Source organism: Hyperoodon ampullatus (assembly GCF_949752795.1).
Source record: "Hyperoodon ampullatus genome assembly, chromosome: 1".
NCBI lineage: Eukaryota > Metazoa > Chordata > Mammalia > Artiodactyla > Ziphiidae > Hyperoodon > Hyperoodon ampullatus.
This window is the reverse complement of record NC_136914.1, coordinates 212,190,790-212,216,064: the sequence shown is the minus strand read 5'-3', so window position 1 is coordinate 212,216,064 and position 25,275 is coordinate 212,190,790. Positions and strand designations below refer to the sequence as shown.

Below are 25,275 nucleotides of genomic sequence, written 5' to 3'. Positions count from 1 at the left end.
TACACACATCCTCCCTATACTTTAAATCATCTCTAGATTATTTATAACACCTGATACAAAGTAGATGCTATGTAAATAGTTGCTGGCACCAGCAAATTTAAGTTTTGCTTTTTGGAACTTTCTGGATTTCTTCCCCCCAAGTATTTTCAATCCATAGTTGGTTGAATTCACAGATGCAGACCCCATGGATATGAAGCGCTGACTATATTTCCAACACAAATCTCCAGCTTATAATAAAGAGATCTTATAAGTCAATAAGGAAGAACTATCTGATTCTTTATAATGATCAGAGGAGTAAATCAGGCAAGCCACAGAGAAGATAAACAATGACAAGATTGTCAACCTCAGGAGTCAAAGAAATGCAAATTAACATGTGATAAGATGTCACTGCACGCTAATCAGATTGGGCAAAAATTGTAAGTCTGACAAGTGTTGGTGAGATGTGGGGAAAGAAAGTGTTTATACTTCACACTTGTGATGCAAGTACTAATCGATCCAATCATTGCAGAGAGTGTGATGACTGATATCATGTGAACTATGACTGAATATCAGCATCTTATGTCCTACCAATGATTCTATACAGTATGAACCTCAGAGAAACACTCATACACGTGCCAACATACACCTACCCAAGAATGGTTACTGCAGCATAACTGGTAATCTTAAAAACTTGTATGCAATCCAAATAACTATCGATACAGAAATGGGAAAACGGTGGTATGTCCATACGAAGGAATAGTACATAGCAATTAAAATGGGTGAATTAGATTTAAATGTACAACAAGGGTAAAATTCATACACAATGCTGAATAAGAGAATCAAGCTACAGATTACTATGAAATATGAAACCACTTACCTAAAATTTAAAAACCACTAACGTTAATTGTAATACATTTTAATCCACATATGTATGTGCACAAAACTGTAAAAACCTGGACTGGGAAGACATCAAATTATAAGAATCGCAGTTATGTATCTGGAGGGAAGATTATGGACTAGGGAGGGGAACACAGATTTGGTTTGGTTCTTTTAAACACAAGGGAGAAGATTAATCATTGTTATCGTAGGTGGCAGGTACATGACTGTATTTGTTATATTATCCTTTTACACCATGAAAGAGTGAATGGTTGATAACCTGAGAAAAATACTCACTAAAGCCTTCCATCCCATGTAACATACCAAATAGATTTGATAATTCACCCACAAGTTTGCAGACACACACCTGTACTGCATGAAGGGAGGTATAATTTGAATGAATGGAGGGCTCATCTTGATGCAACTGTCCTTTTGTTGGCTCCTTTCTTTTGACACAAGTTCATACCTTGTCCTCCTAAAAACCCACAAAGCCCTGTTTCCTCAACAGGAATAAACAGCATCTCAAAGGCACAACATGCCTCCAAGTTTCCTGAAGCAGCCAGGTCAGCACCAGCCTGGCTGTGTGCTTGCTCCTACGGAAGCAAAATTAACACCTATAGGTGAGAGTCCCAGTGCTGCAGTCAGACTCCCCGCATTCAAATTCCAGCTGGCCACTCACCACCTGTGTGACCCTGGGAAGATCATTACCCCACCCTCAATGAGTCTCAGTTTCCTCATCTATAAAATGGGATCATAACAATTGCTAACTCATAGGGTGTTGTGCCAATTCAACATGACAATCATACAAATTACTTAGAATGGAAATTAGTAGAAGTAGTAAATTACTGGAACAATAAAGTTACTGGACCTAGTAAGTGCTCAGTAAACCTCCAGCATTATCATGATCTTAAGTACATCTCTCCATTTCTCAATGCACCCATTTCTTAATTATCATAGTGAGGCCTTTAGACCAAGAGAACTCCCCAGTTCCCTTTCAACATGCCAATCCATGATCAACTGTGAGATTAAAACAAAAATCAGGAACAGGAGAGTGAGCACGAGAAAGAACAAGTCTCTGGTCTATAATGTGCAATCCTGTTGGAAGTGAGGACCCAGGACAGTGCTTGAGGAAAAGTTCTCCAAGCCCCTTCCCTTGGCTTCGGTTCTTACCTCTCGTATCACACCCCTGCACCTAACAGGATCCGCACAATCCCCACCCTTGGCTCCAGATCCAGCAGATCCCATGTTGCCAACTGAAAACTTGGGAGGAAATTCACACAGGCATCCAGACACCGGAACATTTGGCCAAACCCACCCCTGCTGGCCTCTGGATGCGGTGCTGGCCACTGCTGGAACCCCCGGCCACTTCCCCACGCCAATGGCCCGCCCTCCCTCTCCTTGACACACACCCTCTCTTCCCACTCACTTATTCCACACAGATGTCCAAACACGCACTAGCTCAGCATATGTCTTTATTGCCTCTCAGTGGCTTATACTTTTCAAATCATGTTCTAAAGCTTAACCACGAGATTGTTGGCATGAGAACTGTGCTTGCGACTCACATCAGGCCTGGACTCATAGAGCAAAGAATAAATCAGGATAAAAGTTATCACAGGTAGGTACCAAAAACAAACTAAATAAACAAGGAGTTGGTTCATTTAAAAAAAAAGGTCTCCCTTCTAAAATAAAAGTTTAGATAGCATTAAAGTTATCACCGTCTTTAGACACATCTTGATTTTTTTAATAGGGCAACTTTTAATTGTAGGGTGGGAAGAAGAAATGTGGACTTCATCCCTTAAGTCCATATTTTAGTAACTGTCAGGAATCTGCGTACGCTGCCAACATTTGCAGGTGTGATGCACAAAAAGTGGGCTGAATCTGCACATCACACATGGTCCACATCATGTCCTACAAGACCTATTGGTCATGGAGGGCAAGGAGAGCTCCTGGCCGTGGGAGGAACTAAGTAAAATAAATCAAGGCGGCTGAGCCACAGGCCAGCTCCAAAGCTGAGGTTCATTTTCTCATTCCTGGTTCAGATGAAAAATGCTGCTCTTTCCCATCGCTTCGTTTGGAAAAAATTTTTAAATGGTGAGTCATAAGACTGTCCATCATAATGGACATTTGACTGGACTCTGATAGACCCAGTAGAAAGCTCAATTTCTGACACTTTCCCCCCAAAGCAGAAATGACATTTGTGACACCTCGACGTCCCTTACTCCATCCTCCTTCACCCAGATATTAATCTATCAGTGCCTCCTTTCCCTTGGAGCCATGACATATAAGTCCTCAGAATCTCTCTCAACACAATGCTCCAAACAGATACTACCTAGCCTCAGTCTAGGTACAAACACTGCACTCTGCTCACAGCCCTTGGAACAACAGTCTTCTGATCTTTTGGAGTTGCAGGATCCTCCCCTGGTGCGTGTGTGTTTTATAGGAAAATGGATAGAACCTTCATCAAATAGGAAAGTTGTAATAATCAATAAATCAAGCAGAAATAAACACCTGTATGCTCAGTTTGCCAGTAATTAGCCATGATAAGAAAGCAGTGCTTCTAAAATAATATGAGTTAAGTGTTAATATGTAGAGGAGACCACTGGCACCTCTTCATTTATGTGGGTTAAGATCACATTTTTCAACAAAAAGGGCCATGCTTATTAGGCCTATTAATTAACTGGGTGTTCCTTAATTATTCCAAATAACAGAAATAAGAGCACTTTAGGGCAAAGATGACATGTTAAGTAGGGGCCAGAAGAGAAAACTCTGTGAAACTAAAAATATGAAATCAGGAATTTCATGAAAATGCCTCAAGTTCATTTTCAAAATTCCCCATGACCACAGGAGCAAACCATGGAAACTGCTTTTTTTTTTTTTTTTTTTTTCCTTTTCTTTCACACAAACCTCTCTCTAGAAATTGTTGGTGGGAAAAATTGTATATGGTATGTCTCCCTCAGATCAGCACAAATCAACCCAGTCTTAAAGAAGGCAAGAATGTTTCCTTCACGTGGGTCCCTATTTACACAGTAGCAGAAAAATCAGTTCACGCTCCAGTATGTCTGAAAAAAACTGAAACAGGAAACATTTCTTATAAGCCTAAGGCTTGGAAAATGATTGGCTAGAACTCCTTTGGTCGTAAGTGACAGAAAACCATCTCAGACTGGTTGGCTTCCTTGGATAGTCCAGGACTGGAGCTGGATACACAGAATTAAATGGTATCATACAGACACTCCCCTACTGCAAATGAGCACCCTCCATTCTCTCTCTCTCTGTGTGTATGTCTGTCTGTCTGGAGGGAGGGAGGGAGGGAGGGAGGGAGTTGCAAAGAGCCACAGAGTTAGACCCTCTCTGCCTAGTGAAGGCTCCTAAGTAACTCTGCTTAAATCACATGCCTGCCCCTTGTCCAATCACATGTCTACCTGGACCAACCAGAATAGGGAAAAGGTAGTTCTCTATATTTAGAGGGAGAGGAAGATGCTGTCGGCAGCAGCAAAAAAACAAACACACACACACACACACACACACACACACACACACACCCCACAAAACTGGTGCAGAAATAAATGTGGACTCTGCCCCATTGTTAACATTTGGTTTCATATACTGGAAGGTCGGTACATAGATGTTATTCTTGATTCCTGAAAACAACTTGATAATTTAAGAGGAAAGCATAATAAAGACTATGCCAATCAAGCACTTTGTGGAAATGGGATGGGAAGGGGTTTCAGGAAGAATGGAGGAGAGATGTTTGGTTGTATTTTAAACATGGAAACGGTTTCTCCCGGTCAAACACACTTCTTCCATCTTTGACAATGTCTTCTTGCCTTGATCAGTACAATTTTGGCTTCAGACGTTCCTCCATTTATGGGCTTCGGTGGAAGGGGGGCTAGCTACCTCTTCCCAAAAAACTATTTTCTCCTGAGTTTTCGCTGAATCATCCTAAATGTTTGCCCAGGGGCCCCTCTTCCCAGCCATGCTCCCCTTTCTTGTTACTGAGACTTTTTTTTTTTTTTTTTTTAGATTTTTATGTTCTCCCTCCACCCAGCAAGGTTGGCTTCTCCCTGGAGTTTGAAAGGCCTAGGCAAAAACACTTCTCTCAGAATCTTATGTGCGTCCCTGAGGCAGGTCTAACTGCAGGAGAATTAGAAAGGGGAAGGGTCAGACGTCAGGTCCAAAGACAAGTCTCAGTAATGGGGACCCCACACCCCCATGGTCTCTGGGGGCCACGGGGACAGTTCAGTCCTCCCAAGGCTTGTGGTGCAGGCCTGCCTTCCTTCTTCAGCCTTTTTAAACACTTGCTACTTTCTTCACCCCAGCACCTGGGCAACACAGACAATGTTCTTGAGAGAGAAACGGGCAGCTTGCGCCCTCCAACAAGAACGAGAGGCCTTTGCCCTACTGCACTTTGGCACATGGTAAGCCCATTTCATTCAAGCCTATTAGGCAGTCTCGGTGATGCACTGAATCACGGCCCGGATCCACACGCTACACAGGCTCTGGCTGGAAAACAGATTGCATCATGCCTGCCAGAGTTCCTTACAAGCTTCTCACTGCAGACAGGCTATGGCTGCACAGACTGCACACACGCGGAGATAGGAGGGGCTCGGGTGTGATGCAGTGGGGAGTGGCCCAGACATCGGCCACATCCTGCTGCACCAGCAAAGGACTGATGGATGGGGGCTCACTCAGCCTCCGTGCCCTCCTACGGCCCTCACCCTCTCTCCTCCAGCCAACACAACACTCTAAGCGTGGCCCGTCCTGGGCCCAATGGACCTGTATGCTCTCCATTCTGAGAGAATCTCCAGGTCCCACTTTCCAGTCAGGTGACAGAGCTAAGTACCTGTTCACAGCTGCTCTGTGTCTCTTTCAAAGGACAATATCTATCCTCCAAGTTTTCAGTAGAAGTATGTGACATGATCTGTTTAAGGACTTAAAAGGCCATCTCAAATACAGGAATGAAGTGTAGGGGACCAAGGAAGGAAAATGGGAAGTGACAAAAGTGCGAACTGGGGAGACTGGGGTAGGTGCTCTGGCAACGCCCCAGTGAGAGATGCCGGCAGCCTGGACTTCAGTGGTGATGGCAGAGGTGGTAAAAATTGGTTGAATCCACAGCTATGTTGAAGGCAGAGCTGATATGCTATGTGGATGGATCACGAGCCCACAGGACAGGCTGGCGGACTGAACGTGGGGTATGAGAGAAAAAGATGAGTTAAAGATGAACTCCAAGATTTGGGGCCCACGCAACGGGTGAATGTTGATGATCTTTACTGTGACAGTGAATGGTGGGAGTGACAGGCTTGGCGGTGGAGAGGGTGGAAATAAAAGCTTTGATTCTGAACAAGCCAATTTTCCCATGTCTATTTGGCATCTGAATGGAGGGTGAATCAGGCACTCGGGAGAGCACAGGCTGGAGAAAGAATCTGGATAATTGTCTGAAAATGGCTATTTCTGCCCATGGAATTCTGAGCAACTCCGCTCACCCAAGGGATTTTCACATCCTTATATGCATAATGGACATAACTATAAACTTTCCCATCCGGACCCCTCTAGGGTCCCTCTCTCTCCCTATTTCCCAAGTATACTCCAAGGGACAATTCTGAAATCCAGGTGTTCAATTCTATTAATTAATTAAAAGAGACAAAAATCCGACCTGCAAGCCATTAACAAGCCAATCAGGAAATCACTGCACATACCCTACACTGTTGAAAATACCCATTTCCCAATCATCGAATCTTAGATTTCCCAATTGGGTACCCCTTAAAAAAAAAAAAAACTCAGGCATCCTGTAACAGGATTCCTAAGGAACAGCCGGTTTAAACAAGATTGGAAAGAGACAGAAACCCTCCAAGCCCAACCTTCTGGAGCTTTGGTGTGAACTACATTTACATAAATGCTACTGGGGTGATGATACAGGTTCCGCTGTGAGCTGGAATGTGTAAGGGTGGATTGTCAAGTTAGAAAGCAGACACGCGGACAAGCTCTTGTGCTAAAACCACGACGATTCTGAACTCTCTACGGTAACGACGAAGTCACACTTGTTCCAGACGGAATCAACTCCTGTCTCTCACCAGAAATTGGTTTTCTGCTTAATTAACAAAGCACCACAGTAGGAGGAGAGAAAGCCACCTGCAAAGAAATAAAACCATGGGGCTCCTTGGCTTCAAGAAACTTACAATCTGGTCGGAGAAGCAAGCCCGATACCTAGAGTGAATCAGCCAGGCAAGAAAGGACAAGCAGGACAGCACCGCTGCCAAATGAACAATTTTGTTTTATTTACTGGAAAGATAAACATAGGCAAATCCACGAGTTGAGCTCGAAGTACATCCATGTTAATTTAAAACAAGCTCCCACGCTGGGTAAACAGAGCAGGTACTGAAACTTTCCAGAATGGGCACTGATCTTGTCCCTGAAGATGCCAAGAAGAATTCTCTAGTCAAGCAGGACTTAGGGACTCCTCCTGCAGTTTCCAAGCACCCAGAGGAGTCAAGAGCCCGCCCTGAAGAAACCGACTCTACATAACCCAGAGCTTCCCTAAACCTCTTTCAGGAGGGAACCCTTTTCCTAGTAACCTTATTAACACTCAGGGACACAAATGTCGGGAAACGCTAGCCCAGAGCTGCCAGAGATTTTTTTGCCCGCGCACAAAGTCACAGCATTTGGTAATGGTCAAAACTGATTTGAAGCTGCCAGCCTTCCCCACACTCCCTGTGTGGACTGATCTTAAACACAGCAAGAAATGGCGTTTTTAAAAAGCAGGTATGTTTTCCCAGAAACATAATCCAGGATCATATTCTTTTTTTTTTTTTTTTTTTTTTTTGCGGTACGCGGGCCTCTCACTGCTGTGGCCTCTCCCATTGTGGAGCACAGGCTCCGGACGCGCAAGCCCAGCAGCCACGGCTCACAAGCCCAGCCGCTCCGCAGCACGCGGGATCCTCCCGGACCGGGGCACGAACCCATGTCCCCTACATCGGCAGGTGGACTCTCAACCACTGCACCACCAGGGAGGCCCCAGGATCATATTCTTAACAAGCTCATACACAGCATCAAATAAATAATACCTTTGCCCAATAACATGCTATTAAAAGAAGAGATACTAAGACATAAAAAAACTCTACAGTTCTTTGGAGTTATAAAAGTATACTCCAAGACCTCCAAAAAATAGCCCTAAATGTGCTGCATATATTCAGGGGGGCTAATAAAATGTATCTAAAGAGTTACGCTGGGGCTTCCCTGGTGGCGCAGTGGTTGAGAGTCCGCCTGCCGATGCAGGGGACACGGGTTCGTGCCCCAGTCCGGGAAGATCCCACATGCCGTGGAGTGGCTGAGCCCGTGAGCCATGGCCGCTGAGCCTGTGCATCTGGAGCCTGTGCTCCACAGTGAGAGAGACCACAACAGTGAGAGGCCCACGTATAGCAAAAAAAAAAAGAGTTACGCTGTGTCTAAAATGAATACACATCATTCTGTACAACCATGATAACATGAGCTGACTTTAAAACCTGCTAACCATATAAGAAAGCAATCATTTTTGTTTGCCTGTTTTGAAGGTGAAAGGCCTTAGGAAGGTTGACCTGGATCAGGCTGGTTGGGTCTCTTTTCTGGAGCAACATGGAGTAAGGGCACATCCTTCCAAGGAAGCCAGAACTTTTTTTTTCTTTAGTCTAATTGCCCAGAGACAATATAATCATTCTGATCATGGTAAGGCTAACTGTCACACACTGCTGATAGTTATAAAAATTGAGGCCTATCAGGAAGATATTTGTGGTTATGTATCAAAAACTGTTTTAAAATTTTGTTCTCTTTTACCTTTCCTCCTAGTAATCGGTCGTAAGGAAATAATACAGGATGGGGGTGGGGGTGAGGAGGGAGCACACAAAGATGTCCCTCACAGCATGGACATATATACACTACCAAACGTAAGGTAGATAGCTAGTGAGAAGCAGCCGCATAGCACAGGGAGATCAGCTCGGTGCTTTGTGACCGCCTGGAGGGGTGGGATAGGGAGGCGGGGTGGGAGACGCAAGAGGGAGGGGATATGGGAACAAATGTATATGTATAACTGATTAATTTTGTTATAAAGCAGAAACTAACACACTATTGTTAAGCAATTATACTCCAAAATAAAAATAAAATAAAAGAAGAAAGATGTCCCTCACAGGATTATTTAGAGTAGCAGAAACAAAAGGAGATACCCTAAAGACCCAACAATACGGCACTGATTACGTAAACTGGGGTATGATCATAGTATGGGCTATTATGTGCTTATTAAAAATCCTTAAGAATTTTAATGACATGGAGAAGTGCTTATTCACTACAGCGATTTTTATTTTAAATAAATACAAGGCTGAAAACTTTAAGCACTACCATGAGCTCAAGAATGTTAAAAACAAATATAAATATTAATACACTCAGCAGAAAAAGTCTAGAAGGAAATATACCAAATATAGCAAACAATTCGTAACATAATCTCTGAGTGGTAAGATTAGGGGCTCTTTTCCAAAGTGTCTACAATGAACATAAATTTGATGAATGAGGAAAGCTACACTTAATAATTAATGTCACTTACTTTAGAGGTAGGATTTTTCAATCAACAACGAGCAATTCCCATTCTTAAATAGTTTAAGATCAGTCTCTGAAGATGTGAGTCACAATGGGGGATAATCTTGAAGAGGAAACTTGGTGATGAGGGAAGGACGCACAAGACATACCTTCTTATTCTCAAGATGGCTAAGTGGAAGAAGCCTGAGCAGAACTGAACAGCAAAACACAAATCAAGTCTGAGCATTTCAAGGAGAGAGATTTCAGTGCAATATGAAGACAGAACTTTAAGAGCCCCTGTTCTACCAAAGGAAACGGTCTGCATCAGGAGACAGACAGATGCCCCGTCTCTGTGTTCAAAAACAGTATAGCCAACAGAGGACTTCTGAGCAGTGATTAAACAACAGAAGGGACAGCACTGGGTGACACAACATGTGATTTGAAGGTTGTGAAACGTTCTGTGATTCTAATCTGAAGAGGATACAACTGAGCTTACACAATCCTTCCTGGTAGGATATTTCCATTGCCATGGTGGTCAGCTGCCACACCATGAACCCAAACCTCAAAACTTCAGAACTCCTCGCCGTAGAGTATTTTCTGGAAGGAGACAGGAAGCTTGGACTTTTAACCATAGACCGTTATGGACTATCCTGGGGCTTACTCCACTCTCCCTTTAAAGCACACCTGATCCGATCTACCACGTCTTCCCTGAAGAAAGATAACTTGGTTGCCTGGTTCTCAATGGTAGTTCCTCATAGCTCTCCTTATAAAAATACTAATATATGGGCAGGGCTCACAGGCTTGCTTTATATCCTTAGACAAAACATACACCCTTAATCGTGGTTCTGTCTGTGAAATGGGAAAGGTCTGACTCAGCCACTGCTAGGAAACACATCCTAAGTATTCTAGAAAGTCTGGTTGAGTCACAGATAAATGGATTTAAAAAAACACACACACACAAGAGGAAAGTGTATGTGCAGTGGACTGCAGAAAATACACAGGGACAGGCTTTTAGGAAGTTGGCACAGTTCACACCCTCGTATCACCTGCCCTCCCTTCCCACAATGTGTCAGGGAGTCTTCTGCAGTCATCACACCCAGAAACCAAATCCCTAGCCGACCTCACATCCCCCTCTCCAGTGAAGCTAGCGGGTCTCCTTGAGCAAGCCCACCCTGTCCAGCTGTGGCTAGGGGCTCCACCGGGTGCTCCCCTGGCAGCACTCTGCACACGGCATTGTGCCCCATTTACCTGTCTCTTTCTCAGCCACCTCTGGGGTCGGTGGGGTTAAGAGGATGGCATGCTCTGGGGTAGGCTGCCTTGCTTCACGTCCGGACTCCCACAGCTGGGCAAATACTTCACCTCCCTGTTCTCTGAGTTCTTCCGCTGTAAAGTGGGGATAATTAAATATCTGAAAAGCACCTAGCACAATGCCTGGCACAAAGGAAACGTCCCAGACTTATTTGTTATTACTGTTACCATCTTTCATCACCGACTCCACTTTCTCTCTGCATCTAGAATACTGTTTTCCCCACATGGGGAGCGATCACTAAATATTTGCAGGATCAATGAATGTGAGCCAATGATTGAATCAATGGTGAATACAAGACCAAGAGAGGAAGACCAACTAGAGCTACTTACCTACATTTTGGGGAAGGAAAGGGAGAATTCTCCACCCTACCATAAATACGTTCTGAATAAATGGAAATCTAATAGATAATCGACATAACTCTTAAGTTTGGATTGTTAATTAAGTTTGAATTGTTCCCATGTCATATTGCCACACTGCTTTGTGGGGTCAGGAAACCTAGAATCTTAATCTCTCTAAAAAAGACAACTCAGGGAATTCCCTGGCAGTTCAGTGGTTGGGACTTGGCGCTTTCACTACCGTGGCCTGGGCTCAATCCCTGGTCTGGGAACTGAGATCCTGCAAGCCGTGAGGTGTGGCCAAAAACAAAAGAAAGACAACTCATTCAGCTGTACTTCGATTAAAAAAAGAGAGACATCTGTTGAACTGAGTAGACATTCTTCCAAAGAAGGTACATGAACTATACCAATAGGTACACACACAAAAACGCTCAACATAACTCATCATCAGGGAAACGCAAATCAAAACGACAAAGAATTAATCATCTCACAGCTGTTAGAATGGCTGTCATTGAACGACAAGAGATAACAAGTGCTGGCGAGGACGTGGAGAAAAAGGAATGCTATGCACTGTTAGAGGGAATGTACACTGATGCAGCCATTACGGAAAACAGCACGGAGGCTCCTCAAAAAACTTAAAACTGGAACTACCATACAATCCAGCAAACCTACTTCTGGGTATATATATGCAAAAGAAACAAAAACAGGATCTCAAAGAGATAGCTGCACTCCCATGTTCACTGCAGCATTATTCACAATAGCCAAGATGTGGAAACAAGCTAAGTGGCCATCAACAGATGAACGGATAAAGAAAATGTGTTACATGTATAGCGTGGAATATCATTCAGCCATGAAAAAGAAGGAAATTCTGCCGTTTGTGACAACACGGATGGACCCTGAAGGCATTCTGCTGAGTGAAATAAGTCAGACAGAGAAAGACAAATACTGCATGGTATCACGTATAAGTGGAATCTTCAAAAGCTGAACTCACAGAAACAGAGAGAGTCCAGTGGTGGCTACCAGGGACCCCGGGGTGGGGGAAATGGGGAGATGTTGGTCCGAAAGTACAAACTTCTAGTTATGAAATGAAGTAAGTTCTGGGAACCTAATGTACAGCCTGAGAATTATAATTAACAATACTGTACCATATACTTGAAAGCTGCTAAGAGAGTAGATCTTTAATATTCTCACCACAAAAAAGAAATGGTAATCATGTAATGGGATGGGGCTTTAGCTATGCCGTGGCGGTAGTTATTTCATAAAATATACGTGTATCAAATCAACATGCTGTACACCTTAAATTTACACAATGTCATACATCAGTGATATCTCAATAGAGCTGGAATAAACAAAATAAAAATTAAAAAATTAAATTATTTCCCCCTCACGGACTACATCGGATCCATCAGCAGCTCTACAGATGGCCCCTCCAAATGTGTCCACTTCACCTTCCCCACTACCAGCAGCTTAGCACAAGCCAAAATCCCCCGATGGTTTCCCACAGTGGTTAGGATCAAGCTCCACGTCCTCACCTACCCAGGCCACTGTCCCTGTGCTTCCATGACCAGCAGCCATCATAGCTAAGCTCTCTTCTCTTTAGGACCTTCATACATGTTTTTCCTTCTGCCTGGAATGTTCTCCCACCTCCCATCCCTTCACCTGGCCAACTCCAATTGATGCTTCAAATCTCATTTTAAATGCCATTTCCTCAGGGGACAGTCCTGGCCCGTCATTCTCAGCAGCTTCTCAGTGAATGTCCCATCTCCTTGATCATACACCCTCACGGGCCCAGTACCCCTCACGGCACCTGGCACGGAGAGAGCCTCCCACACAGGTAGGGGCTGCGATGGTTTTGCTGGACCTCAGCGTCTAGGACAGAGCCTCCTATCACATACTAACTGCCACCAAGCATCTGGCAGAACAGGACAGAATACAACCCAAGTCAATAACACCCCGAAACATCCGCTTGTACTTAATAACCAAGAGGATGCTCTCAAAGTAATTTTTTGTTATTACCTGCAAGTCAGCTCCCCGGCACCCCGCCCCCACACTCTTCAGAAACAACAGTGGAAGATCCAGCATGCCCTCTGAGCTTGAAAACGCTCCACTCAAACAGCAGACACCCTGTCTGCAGTCCTACCATCGTACATTTCGTAAGAGCTTTCCCGCTCTCTTTCAGCATTTAAGCAATAACAGCAACCAAAAAAGAGAGTTACACACTCCAGTCTGGCGGGCTTTGCTCCTCAGGATTCAGACAGCTTTCTCATCACACACCTGCATGCTCATTACACAACAAAACACACAAGACCCAAAACCGCTAGAAATCCACCCCAAGGTAAAACTCCACACCAACTTCAAGAGGAAACCCCCAAGACACAATGGTAGGAACTTTTGAAGCCTTCTGCCATTTTATAAGATACATACTATACCAAAATACCACCATTTTTGGTACAGAATCCTTTTTTGCTGGGTACAAAGGAAGTTAAATGAAAGTCTTTGCGTAGCAAAGACACCGGGGGTGGTGTCCGGGGAGGGGCTCCTCACAGGGGCCCTGGAGGTGGGTTAGCCAAGACTCAGACACCACCACGTAGCACAGCCCAGCTGCTTGGCACTCATTTTGGAAGAGGGGAAAAAAAAAGAGGCAAAGAATTTAAAATATAAATTTAAAAAACCAGAGAAAGAAACATGAGCGAGTTCTATGAATTAGAATACAGACTCGGGAGGCTGAAGAGAAGAGAGGATATTGGCACTTGTGACTTCAGGAAGTCCATGAATTTCTGGGGGAATCGGGGGGAAAGGGAAATCCAAGAAGAGAGAGAGAGAGACAAATCTGTGGTATAAACTCCTATTCTTTGGCTAGCCAAAACAAAAAAAGTTTTCAATCATCATCCTTGGGGAATAATTTCTACTCTCTTTTGAGCACAGATTAGCAACCACTGGATTATAATAAACAAGATGCTGTATCAGTTACGGGAACTAAACTTTGTGGGGCTTGCTTCTTAATATAAATATTATTTGATCGATTGAACTCCACTTGTTAAGAACATTTAATCTACACATTCATTTTTTTACAATGTGGTAACCCACATACCACATGAGAAAAAAAATCCAATCAGATTAAAATATGCCAACAAGATGCTTTAAATTTCCATCTGAAAATTCTACCCCCATGGGTACCAGGGAAAGTTATTTTCTTAGCAACCTGTGATAGCTATAGTCTCTATAATGGTTAGTAACAAACACTGGACACTTCTCTAGTTTCAAAATAAAACATTAGAAATAATTATGAAACAGCCTGGCCCAGAAATTACAATAAATCCAAATTTCGGAGAAACTAGGAAGCAATCCTCAGGCAATTATTTTGAAACAAGTCTGATGAAACACTGTGATGTGACAACATTTTATTCAAAAGAATAAAAAACAAAAAAGTGAGGAAGAGCCCAGTGTCTCGAGAAAAGTTAGCCATTCATCAGAGAATCTGAAGGAGAACCAGAGTCTTTTGGCCAATGTTGAGCTATACAGAGACTCGAATGGTACATCAGCCACAATCCAGAATGCCCCCCGTATAAATACAGATACACTGTACCTGCCAAGCTGGTCTGGGTCGACACATTGCCCTACGTCCAGTGAAAAGGTATCATAAATTTATACTACCAAGGTATACAACTCCTCAATCCCCCAAAACTATACGTGACCCCGAGGTCAGCAACCTCCAGACTTTCTTCCCCTGCTATGTTCCCATTCTCCCTCTTCCAACTCCCTTCCCACCTCCACACCCCCCTCCTCAGCCCTGGTGTCAGGTGAAGACTGCAGAAATGTACAATTACAGGGCTGACTCATATAACCAAAGACACCATTCAGTTGCCACAAGCATTAAATATTTCACGAATTCAGTTTCCTTTTTGTCCAAGTTCATGGCTTCCCTCTGCAGCTCCCAGAGTCCACCCTCCACCACCACCCCATAACCTCTGTGCAGGGCCACTCCCCAGGTCCCCAGGAGCAGAGAGAACGCACAGAAGATGGGATCACAGCTGCCCACTGTGGCTCCTTTGGACAAGGGTCTCCATCAGAACGTTGGTGTAGGCTCCACAGTGGTTGTTATGGTCAGCATGCCTCCCCATCAACAGCAGAGGAAAAGGGAACCCAAGTCCCTTCACTACGCCCCCTGCCAAAATCCACATCGGCTCTGGAAAAATGTTTCACCAACTCCCTGATCGGTAATTTATACACGAGAAAACAAAGTGCTTAAGGCCTAAGTTGCGGCAACTGCCCTTATGGGATCTGAGGCGCGGTGTGGGGGGGGATGAGGGAGGGAGGGCAGTCGTCTACCTCTCTCCAAATGGACAAACCCCATTCCTGAGGGGGGAGTGGGGGAGTGGGGGAGCGGTAACGCTTGCCAGCCTAGAGGTGGCTCACCTCCAGGCCACACCCAAGAGGGGCTGCGGCCACTCGGAACCACTTCTAAGAACTGCATCTTCTCCGGAGACTCAAGAGACAAAAAGCCTCCAAGAGATTTTAAAGATAGTGTCCCTTCCCTGTGCCTCCAAAAACAAGAAAAAGAAAAAAAAAAAAAAAAAACCCATGTGGGCAAGTCCTGCCCAGCATTTCCAAAAGCAGAAAAATAAATTTCAAACCTAGACCCCCATTGGGAAATTCAGGGAGGCAGGAAAAGTGACACAGATCGGCTTCCTTATTGTCCCCTCAAGGGCTTGTAAACCAATCTCTGTGTATTGTTAAAATATTTTTTTACATGGCATTCATTTTTCTGGGAGAAACCTGCATGAGAACCCCAAGTCAACAACTTCTTTATGCCTATGACACCGTCCCTAATAATGAGCCAATTTAGAGTAAGCAAAACAGAACCAGCCACGGAAAGTTACTTTCAACTCCCTGAGGAGGACACAGTAAAAGAGAGCAGAGAACTGGGCCCAGTTCCCGTTTTCTGGCCGCTAACTCAGCGTGTGACATTGGGCAATTCACTTAAGGCATCTCTGGACCCGTTTCCTTTTCTGAGAGCAGGTAGGGCCTAGCTGATCTAAGGTTACTTTCCAGCCCTGACATCTCAGCATTATAAGAGCATGTGTAATTGTGAGCATCTGTTTCATTGTGGGGTTGAAGGAAGGAAGAAGCTTCCTGAAAATGTCAACCTTCTTTCTACATGCCTCATTTATAATATAAGAATTCGTAAGACCTTTTCACAAATGATGACTCAAAAAAGTGGTTTTATGGAAATAAATTATTTTGTGATATATACACACACATACATATATATTTAATATTCATATAACAGAGGCAAAATTCATTAAATAATATATACTCAATTATAGCAAGCTACAAAATAAGGAGGCAGTTAGCCTGAAACTTGACACAATGTATCTTAAGATTTTTCTACTTAAGAAAATTATTTTGCCATTTTTAGAAATTAAAAGTAACATAGAGGCAAAATATATTGATGGATAACATTTTGTGATACTTAAATGAAAAACACATGAATTGTTTTGTGCTTTGCATAATTCTACCTGTCACGGATTCATTATAAAAATGTCTTCCATTAATTATTTCAAAAGTATGAAGTCCAACTCATGATATAAATATATAGAAGAGAATATTCTAATAAGGCTGAGCTATCTTCTCAAGAGGTTAATTTATAAATTCCACTTTCAGAGCCTACAGAATCCTAACAAAGTGCATTAAAAATATATGTAGACACACACTTTATGTTGTTGTCTCTTAGTAGAACAAACAAATGTTTTCTGTATTAAACCCACACGCTTTCAAAGCCATGGATGTACAGACTAAATTTAACCCTTTCCAAGTTCATTTGTACTCTACGTTTACAATCAATCAGCCCAGATGAAAATTTTCTGATGTCAGTCTAGATTGTTCCTTTCCAATAATTAGGATAACTTGGTGAGTGTTTTGCTTGGGCCGGTGGGGGACGGTGCAGGGGGTAAGACTGGAAAGTCTCAAATCCAGGCTTTCCCTTTCGAGTTGCCTAATTCTCTGCTCTGCAACTCACCTCCCGTAAATGACTTTCTCAGGAAAGATTTGGGGTATTATATTTTTTAAATTGCTTTAATACCATTTCCAGTCTTCCCCCAACACCATGGTGATTGTGCCCTATTAACTGGAATCCACAAAGCTAGATTCTAACCCAATACTAGGAGAAAAGGGTGGTGGGAACATTTCCAAGTAGATACCAATCATTAAGGTCCAATAGCAGAAAACAAGTACCTTCTAGATATAAACCATATCCAAAAATATGCCCCAAAAAACTATCTTTAAAGAAAGAAAAACTGATAAACAATGCCTGTTATCAACAAAAGAGCATTTTACCTCCCCACAATAAAGGAAGCAAATGCCTCTGTAAGGTCACTTACAACAATGTGTGCCGGCGACGGAGAACGGGCATCCTTGAGGGCTTGTCTGCTCTGGAGGGTCCCCGCCTGGACATCAAGCAGTGGCCATTTCATCTGAAGATACTGGAGGGAGCAAACAAAAAGAACATGGAAAATGAATTTAGAAAAGAAATGCAAAACAGCTACCATGACACATGGATCAGAAACTGCAAAACTTAGAAGCGTGCAGATAACAACACCAAAAAAACTTGAAAGCACGCAAATGACAGCAACATCAATGACAACAGAAAAATCATGCAACACCGACAGGTTCTTCCTCAGAGTTCCTGTTCAACAGGTACGAGCATAGAACAACAATATTATTAGCAATTAGTTTTGTCTTTACATTCAAACTACAGGGTGGACACAGATAAAATGATGCCATTAATACTACCCATTTGGAGAAGAGCAGTGGGGAGGGAGGAGAGAGAAGAGACAGGACACATCTCTTCCGAAGGAAGAAAGCAAATGGAGCCGCGAGCCAGAGGTGCCCTGGGAGACCAATTCCGAATCTGCTCTTTGAACAACCTTCATTTCTAAAAGGCCATCATCCTTCACTTTCAAGAAGGCTGAGTATACACGTGCAGCTGTCCTTTACTAGAAGCTACCTGAGTAAGGTGAGGATGGAATTCCTCATCCAACCCCAAAGCTTATAAAACGAAAATATTTCTTTGTTAAGAGATGCACAGACGGGGCACGATGCAATTTCTACAACTCATCTCAAAAGGCCAAAGAAATCCTTAACACACAGGTTTACCACAGAGAGAAAAATAAAGGTATATGCCAAATGCGTCCTTCTCTACCCTTCTCCGAGGTAGAAAATGAACACGTGGCACAAGAGCAAGAGAGCTACTTCTGTCCAAAGTGATACCTCAGCTTTCAGAGAACAATCAACTGATCCAGCTGCTCATCGTGCAGATCGGGGAAACTGAGGGAAGGCGGCCTGTCCGGTCACAGAGATATTTAGCACGTGTACAAGCAACTCCCAGATTTTGACTTTCGTTGGTGACGTTACACCAGTTTCATTTCACAACCAAACAAAACTTAGACACGATGCTAAGATTTTAACAAGGACATCAACACTAGCCTTTGTACCTCCAAAGGCCAATCGATGAAGGCACCATCTTGATCTTTCTAGCCGCTAGTTTTATTACTAATTCTACAGAAAACTTACTTGAGGAACACGGATTAAAGCTTGCCTCATGCACAGCCTTCTTGTGAAGCATCATGGAAAGACAAAGATGTGTTCCTTCAGAGAACCTAGGCACACGTGAGGGGGCCAATTCACCACAGGTAAGTCAAGACAGAATGTGGTGAAGCTCTGACAGAGACTCAGGGCACGTGCCCAGGGAAGGCCTGGAGAGAAGGTGGCATTGCTGAGAAAAGAGACTGAGGAAGGCTGTACAGAGTAGGTCTTGTCAAGTCAGAAGGATTCAGACAGAAAGAAAAAGGATGGCAAAGGGCAGTCCAGAAAGAAAGAAGGGTTTGCTCCACCCCCAAATGAAATGAAGAGCTAAAACCATCCACAAGCTTTTTTCCATGGGATCCTCCAAGACACGACTGTTCCGGCAAATTAAAACCAAACTCAGTGATACCTAAAGCTGGAAGACCTGACCCACGAGCTGCCTGCCAAACTGCACGGTTGTTTTCCCAACCTAGATCTAGACGGGGTTGGAGCAACTTCTGCCACTTCAGAACTTTTACCTAGAAGCCTCCTGTGGTGAAGAAACCTGGTTACGAGTTCTGGTAACTCACCACAAGACCTTCCAACTTCTCATCTCTAAACTGAAGGAGCTGTCCTAGCTGTGAAGGGGATGGGTGAGAGGCACCAAGGGACTTGTAGGATTCTGGGACCCCAGACAGGAAATGTCAGCAGGCACCCCCCAGTGATCCTTTTAATCAAACCATTTCCAAATATTTGTCCGGAAGCAACATGATCCCAAATTAAGAGACACTGAAGTAACTGTTTCCATGGTCTCCCTCAGCCCTATAACCCGAGCCAGCAGGCGATGGGAGTCTAGTCTGCCCTGCCTCACCCTTACTTCTTCCCGTTCTCACTCGCCACGTAAATATATGTGCCTCACTGGTCAAAACCACTCAATAGGGTCATTTCCTTGAGGCCAACCAAAATGGACACCCGCCAACACTCACCTCTTCATCACATGAAAACCTGTGAAGAAACATGCCAAGCTGAGTCGCCACACACCTACGCTTCCCTCTGCCCTCAGTGGTGAGGGTTAGGTTCATGGACAGGTTTTTGTCTTTGGCCATCTACAAAACTGATTTGATTGTCTCCAAATACCAGCTCCCCAGAATGAGGAGATTCAGGCTTTGTTGAAGGTGACAGGCCTGCCCTGAGGACCCCCCCCCAAAAATGATCATACCCATAATGCAATATTAATGCGGAGACTTATGATTCTTACTTTACATAAAAGCTTCATTGTGTGCCATAGCCAATCTCCGCAGGCTACCTGCACCACATATTTTTATGAGCCTACATTTCAGCACTCCAAGCCTACAATACACATAATTTTCAATTATGTTAGGGCAGCCCAGGATCACTGCCTATATAACATTACTGGTTGGAGGAAATGAGACTCGGCCCTGCTGCCCAGAGAGAGCTAACCAAATCCAGATGGCGGGGAAGACGGCCCCCGCCCGGCCGACTCGCAGCGACCCCGCAGTGACAGCCTCAACCTCTCTGTCCCACTGCAACTCGATCCCACAGAACCGCTGGGTCCCCGCAAATCTGTGCCCGTCCCTTGGGCCTTGACGGGCACTCAAGCTGATGAGGTTCCTTTTGGGGAAAGAAGTATTAGGCCAGGATTTTTTAAAGGAAGTTATTAACCTCCTGCAAAAGTGATGGGTTTCCCAGGTTCCTTCATCTTCTACAATTGGTCCTTATTAATAGGGAAAATAAATAAATAAAGGGAAGAAAAAGGAAATTAGGTACTATTATAGCCCAGAGGAAAATCTTTTCCTTCCTGGAGACATTTAGCAGCAGGAAATTCTCTTCTGTTGGGTCCTAAAGGAAGACCTGAAGGAGGGGGCATCTCGGATTTATGAAAGGGCTGGATCGCCACGCCACATTTTCCCAACAGTTCAACTTCAGTTTTATATCCTTTTGGGGAAGGGGAAAAAAAAAGTTCCCACCATCCCACTATAAAAGCAACACTGGGCTCCAGGCTCCCTTCCTTTTAGGCTGCTCAACGTGGAAATTATGAATTGCCTACAAAAACATTAAACTTTTCAACAAACTGCAATCAAATGGGGCTGTGGGAATTCCTGCATTGAAAACTGTTGAAATGGAGTCTACTCAACTTTCATTTGTAAAAATAAATAAATAAGTAAATAGGGTCATCTTGGCTTAAGCATTTCATCCTTTGTTTCATAATAATGTTCTGCTCAAGGACCACTAGGGCTCCCCCACCCCAGTCATATTTTATGACATATCTCAGGAAGCTTAAGTTAAGCTTTGGACCTGTGGGCAAAGTCTTCAATATACACACCACCAATGGCCTGAAATGAATTGAGGTGGTTTAAAGGCCTGTTGAATTGTCAGCAAAAAAGAAGAAGGTATGTAGCTCTAATTTCTCCTACTCCACCTTCCCCAATAAAAGAGGAAAAGGAAAGGCAAATAGGGAGGATCTTCCAAGTGAGAAGCCCCCTCCAAGATCTATGTTCCTGGTGACCAGTAGGTACTCAAGGGGGCCTGACAGGACCTGCTCCCCCAAAGGCATCCCCACCTCCATGAGTCCCATTTCCGTGACAAGGATGGCGAGGAGGGGCCGCTGGGAGGTCTTTGTACAAATGTATTATCTAAACACACAGGACAGCTCAAAGAACAACAACGATGATGGTAATGAAGTTGCCGGGAAACCCCACATCCTTGATACAACACCAAGGCAGCTTCCCGGTACCTGCTTTCATTCACTCCCTTCCGTAGATGGACGGGCACATGGAGACCACCCCCTTATTTGTTCAGAGCAGGGTTGGCAAACTTTTTCTGTAAAGAGCCTGATAGTAAATAATCTTAAGCTTTGTAGCCCACACCATCTCTCTCCCAACTATTCAACTCTGCTGTTCTAACACAAAAGCCACCACAGGTAATACACATATGCATTGTGTCATGGCTGTGTTCCAAAAACTTTATTTACAGATGCTGAGATGTGAACGTCCTATGATTTTCCTGGGTCAGGAAATATGTATTCCCCTCTTGATTTTTTTAACCATTTAAAAATAATGAAGGGGCTTCCCTGGTGGCGCAGTGGTTGGGAGTCCGCCTGCCAATGCGGGGTACGTGGGTTCGAGCCCTGGTCCGGGAAGGTCCCACATGCCGCAGAGCAACTAAGCCCATGCGCCACAACTACTGAGCCTGCGCTCTAGAGCCCGCGAGCCACAACTACTGAGCTGCGTGCCACAACTACTGAAGCCCGTGTGCCTAGAGCCTGTGCTCTGCAACAAGAGAAGCCACCGCAGTGAGAAGCCCTCACACTGCAATGAAGAGTAGCCCCTGCTCACCACGGCTGGAAGGGGCCCATGCGCAGTGGTGAAGACCCAGTATAAAATAATGGCCACAAATAAATAAATACATTTATTTTAAAATAATAATAATAATGAAAACTGTTCTCAGCTCACAGGCTGTACAAAAACTGGTGGCAGGCGGGACAGCTTTGACCCGTGGGCCACAATTTGCCATCCCTGGCTTAGGGACTGAATGTGTAGATACCTGAATCATGTCAGACAGAACCCATTCCTTCACTGGGTCTTAAATCCAGACAGCCACACACCATCACATAGAAGAGCATGTTCACTGGCCCAAAAGCAACCTTTTGGATGGAACTGTCATTGGCAGACTCAAGTTTGAGGGCAAAAGCTTGGAAAAGAATCTGAGCTCTCTGGCCGTGACTCCCAGTCACAAGGTCTAAACACTAGACCACAATCTCAACGGAAATAACCATCCCTTCTTCCAAAATGGAAGTTTGAAAATCCCTGAGCAATTCTGACTGGAAAAGGTTCGCGTGTCCAAAAGTTCTCATCCACTTCCCGGGAGACACTAGCAACGCATCCCATGTCAGGGAGTCACCACAGAAGAGCATCAGGCAGGGGGCTTCCCTGGTGGCGCAATGGTTAAAAATGCACCTGCCAATGTGGGGGACACGGGTTCGAGCCCTGGCCCGGGAAGATCCCACATGCCACGGAGCAACTAAGCCCGTGCGCCACAACTACTGAGCCTGCGCTCTACAGCCCGTGAGCCACAACTACTGAAGCCCGCGTGCCACAACTACTGAAGTCCGCGTGCCTAGAGCCCATGCTCCGCAACAAGAGAAGCCACCGCAATGAGAAGCCCGTGCACCGCAACGAAGAGTAGCCCCCGCTCGCCGCAACTAGAGAAAGCCCGCACACAGCAGTGAAGACCCAACGTACCCAAAAATAAAAATAAATAAAATAAACAAATTTATTTTAAAAAAAGAAGAGCATGAGGCAGAAATTCCGCAGATCAGGGGTGACGTGCCCCGGATGCTTTGGGATCAACTTTCCAGGTTCAGAAGCTCCTCTCTTGCAGAACTCCTTCACACATGACATCGCTGGAATTAAGCCCACACTGTGCCAACCCTGTTTGCCACCAACAGATGGCATTAGCCCCCAGCTTGGGCAAAATGCAGGGTTCAGGGTGGGAAAAGGGGCACCGTGGGGCCTGAACAGACTGTTCAATGGAGATGAAACCAGTCTCTTCTGGAAACAGCCCCATAGAAAGCCTATCACCCAGAAAAGGGCTGATTTTTAAACTCTGAAGGCCTTGCTCCCCCTTCCCAGCCTGATATGCATTCTTTACCTAAATACAAAAATGCCTACAACAAAACATCCTCTTCAATCCAAGCTATTTCTCAGTAGGGGTGCTTTTTCCTAGGAAAATCCATTTTACAAGAATTCAAATTAATTGGAAACTATCCTCATGGTAGATTTGGACCACAAGGGCTTCCTAACTCACTAGTGCCAGAAAGCTGTACAAGTTGTGTTTCTTATAAAATGGAAAGTAAATACTCTGCCTAAACACCCCACACTGAGAGTACTGCCAGCTACGGCCTACCACGTCCAAATTCATTCATCCTTCCTCCCTTGCAATGTAACCTGCTCCCACCTTCCCCCGGGCAGGCTCATCACGGACCAGGCCAATTCTACTACAAAACTTTGCTCTGGAAGGGGTAAAACCATGCTTAAGTTCACATCACTGAACTTGACAAAAGAAAAGGCTACCAGAAGCCCCTCATCCTAAGAGGAAAATAGGAAAACTTAGTAAGTGAGAAACAGGAAGCCAAATAATAACACTGACGGCACATATACTCTTCTTCAGGAGCTCATATTATGAGGCTCACCCCTAATACACATCTACACACTTAGGTCTGTTAAAGAACAGGCTTGCTGTCACTTTCTAAACCTTATTCATTTCTCAGAACTGGAGGATGGAAAATCCAGCCCATCTTCTCTCAATAAATAATTTGCCCTGGAGATCAGGGACCCCCAATTTACCCAGCATGGTTGAAATATAAGAAGCTGTGATTAATTTAATACTCTAAAACATACAGGGACCAACAGGGTTCCAAAAGTTAGTTAGCAGTGAGCACATATACCAAATAGCAGAAACTCCGTGAAACCATTTCAGAAGGCTCCAGAATCCTGCAGGATCATCAGGGGCCACAATTATAAAACTCGTTTGATCAATTTTCCTACAGATGCAGAGGGTACAGGAGATTAGGCTGCTTGGTCCTAGGTTAAAACATAGTCCAGTAATTTCTTCTTTTGAAAATCCACTGAGAACCTAAGATAGAGGTTCTGTTTAAAGAGGCATTATTTGCCTGTGAAGCATGACTGCACAGAAGAAGAAAATTCAGGAACATGTGGTTTCAGGAACATGTGGTTTCTGCTGCTTGGGATTTAGCATAAGTGAGTATATACTCTAGTTACCTAGGAAAAGAAAACCAAAGACCTCAGAAGGCTGAACTTGGAGAAGGAAAAAGCTACAGAAAAAGTTCAGTAAGATGTTAAGATTGATTCTCTCTCACTCTCACTCTCACTCTCACACTCTCTCTCTCTCTCCCTCCCTCCCTCCCTCAATGAAACCAACATAATAGGAACTTTGAAACGGTCCCCTTAAAGTCACTACCCCGTTTCTCAACATAAAAAGAATAAGAATACGGGGAAAAGAGCAAGGGGGCGGGGAGGGGGGAGGGAAGGGGCAATCAAGGCATCTGTGCAAAACGACAATTTAATATCTCTATGGGTTGGTTGTTATAAGATTTTTTTTTAATTGAAGTATAGTTGATTTACAATGTTGTGTTAGTTTCTGGTGTACAGCAAAGTGATTCCGTTATATGTGTGTGTATATATATATATATATATATTCTTTTTCAGATTCTTTTCCATTATAGGTTATTACAAGATATTGAGTATAGTTCCCCGTGCCATACAGTAGGTCCTTGTTGTTTATTTGTTTTGTACATAGTAATGCATATCTGTTAACCCCAAACTCCTAATTTATCCCTTGCCCTCCTTTCCCCTTTGATAACCTTAAGTTTGTTTTCTCTGTCTGTGAGTCTATTTCTCTTATTTGGTAAATAAGTTCATTTGTATCATTTTTTTAGATTCCACATGTAAGTGATGTCATGCGCCATGTGTCTTTCTCTGTCTGACTCACTTCACTCACTGCGATCATCTCTAGGTTTATAAGATTTTTAAATGAAACCCTTATAGTTAACCTTTTTGCTCTTCATCATAACAACTAAAGGGTCCTAACAGTATCACTTCACATTCAGAGAGTATTTACAGTTCATAACCACTGCCA

General features: G+C 44.0%; 1 protein-coding gene across 26 annotated transcripts in view; it reads right to left on the bottom strand.

The window, feature by feature from the left end:
- The window catches only part of TCF7L2 (transcription factor 7 like 2), a gene marked incomplete at its 3' end in the record, with an annotated part of 199,458 nt that overhangs the window by 104,340 nt on the left and 69,843 nt on the right, over window positions 1-25,275 (bottom strand). For 25 of the 26 annotated variants that reach the window (XM_079708652.1, XM_079708642.1, XM_079708650.1 and 22 more), the window contains one exon: window positions 17,415-17,516. The exons of the other annotated variant lie outside the window; for it this stretch is intronic. In XM_079708652.1, coding sequence (XP_079564778.1) covers window positions 17,415-17,516 — 102 coding nt within the window. The remainder of the gene's footprint in view (window positions 1-17,414; window positions 17,517-25,275) is intronic. 26 annotated transcript variants of the gene reach the window in all.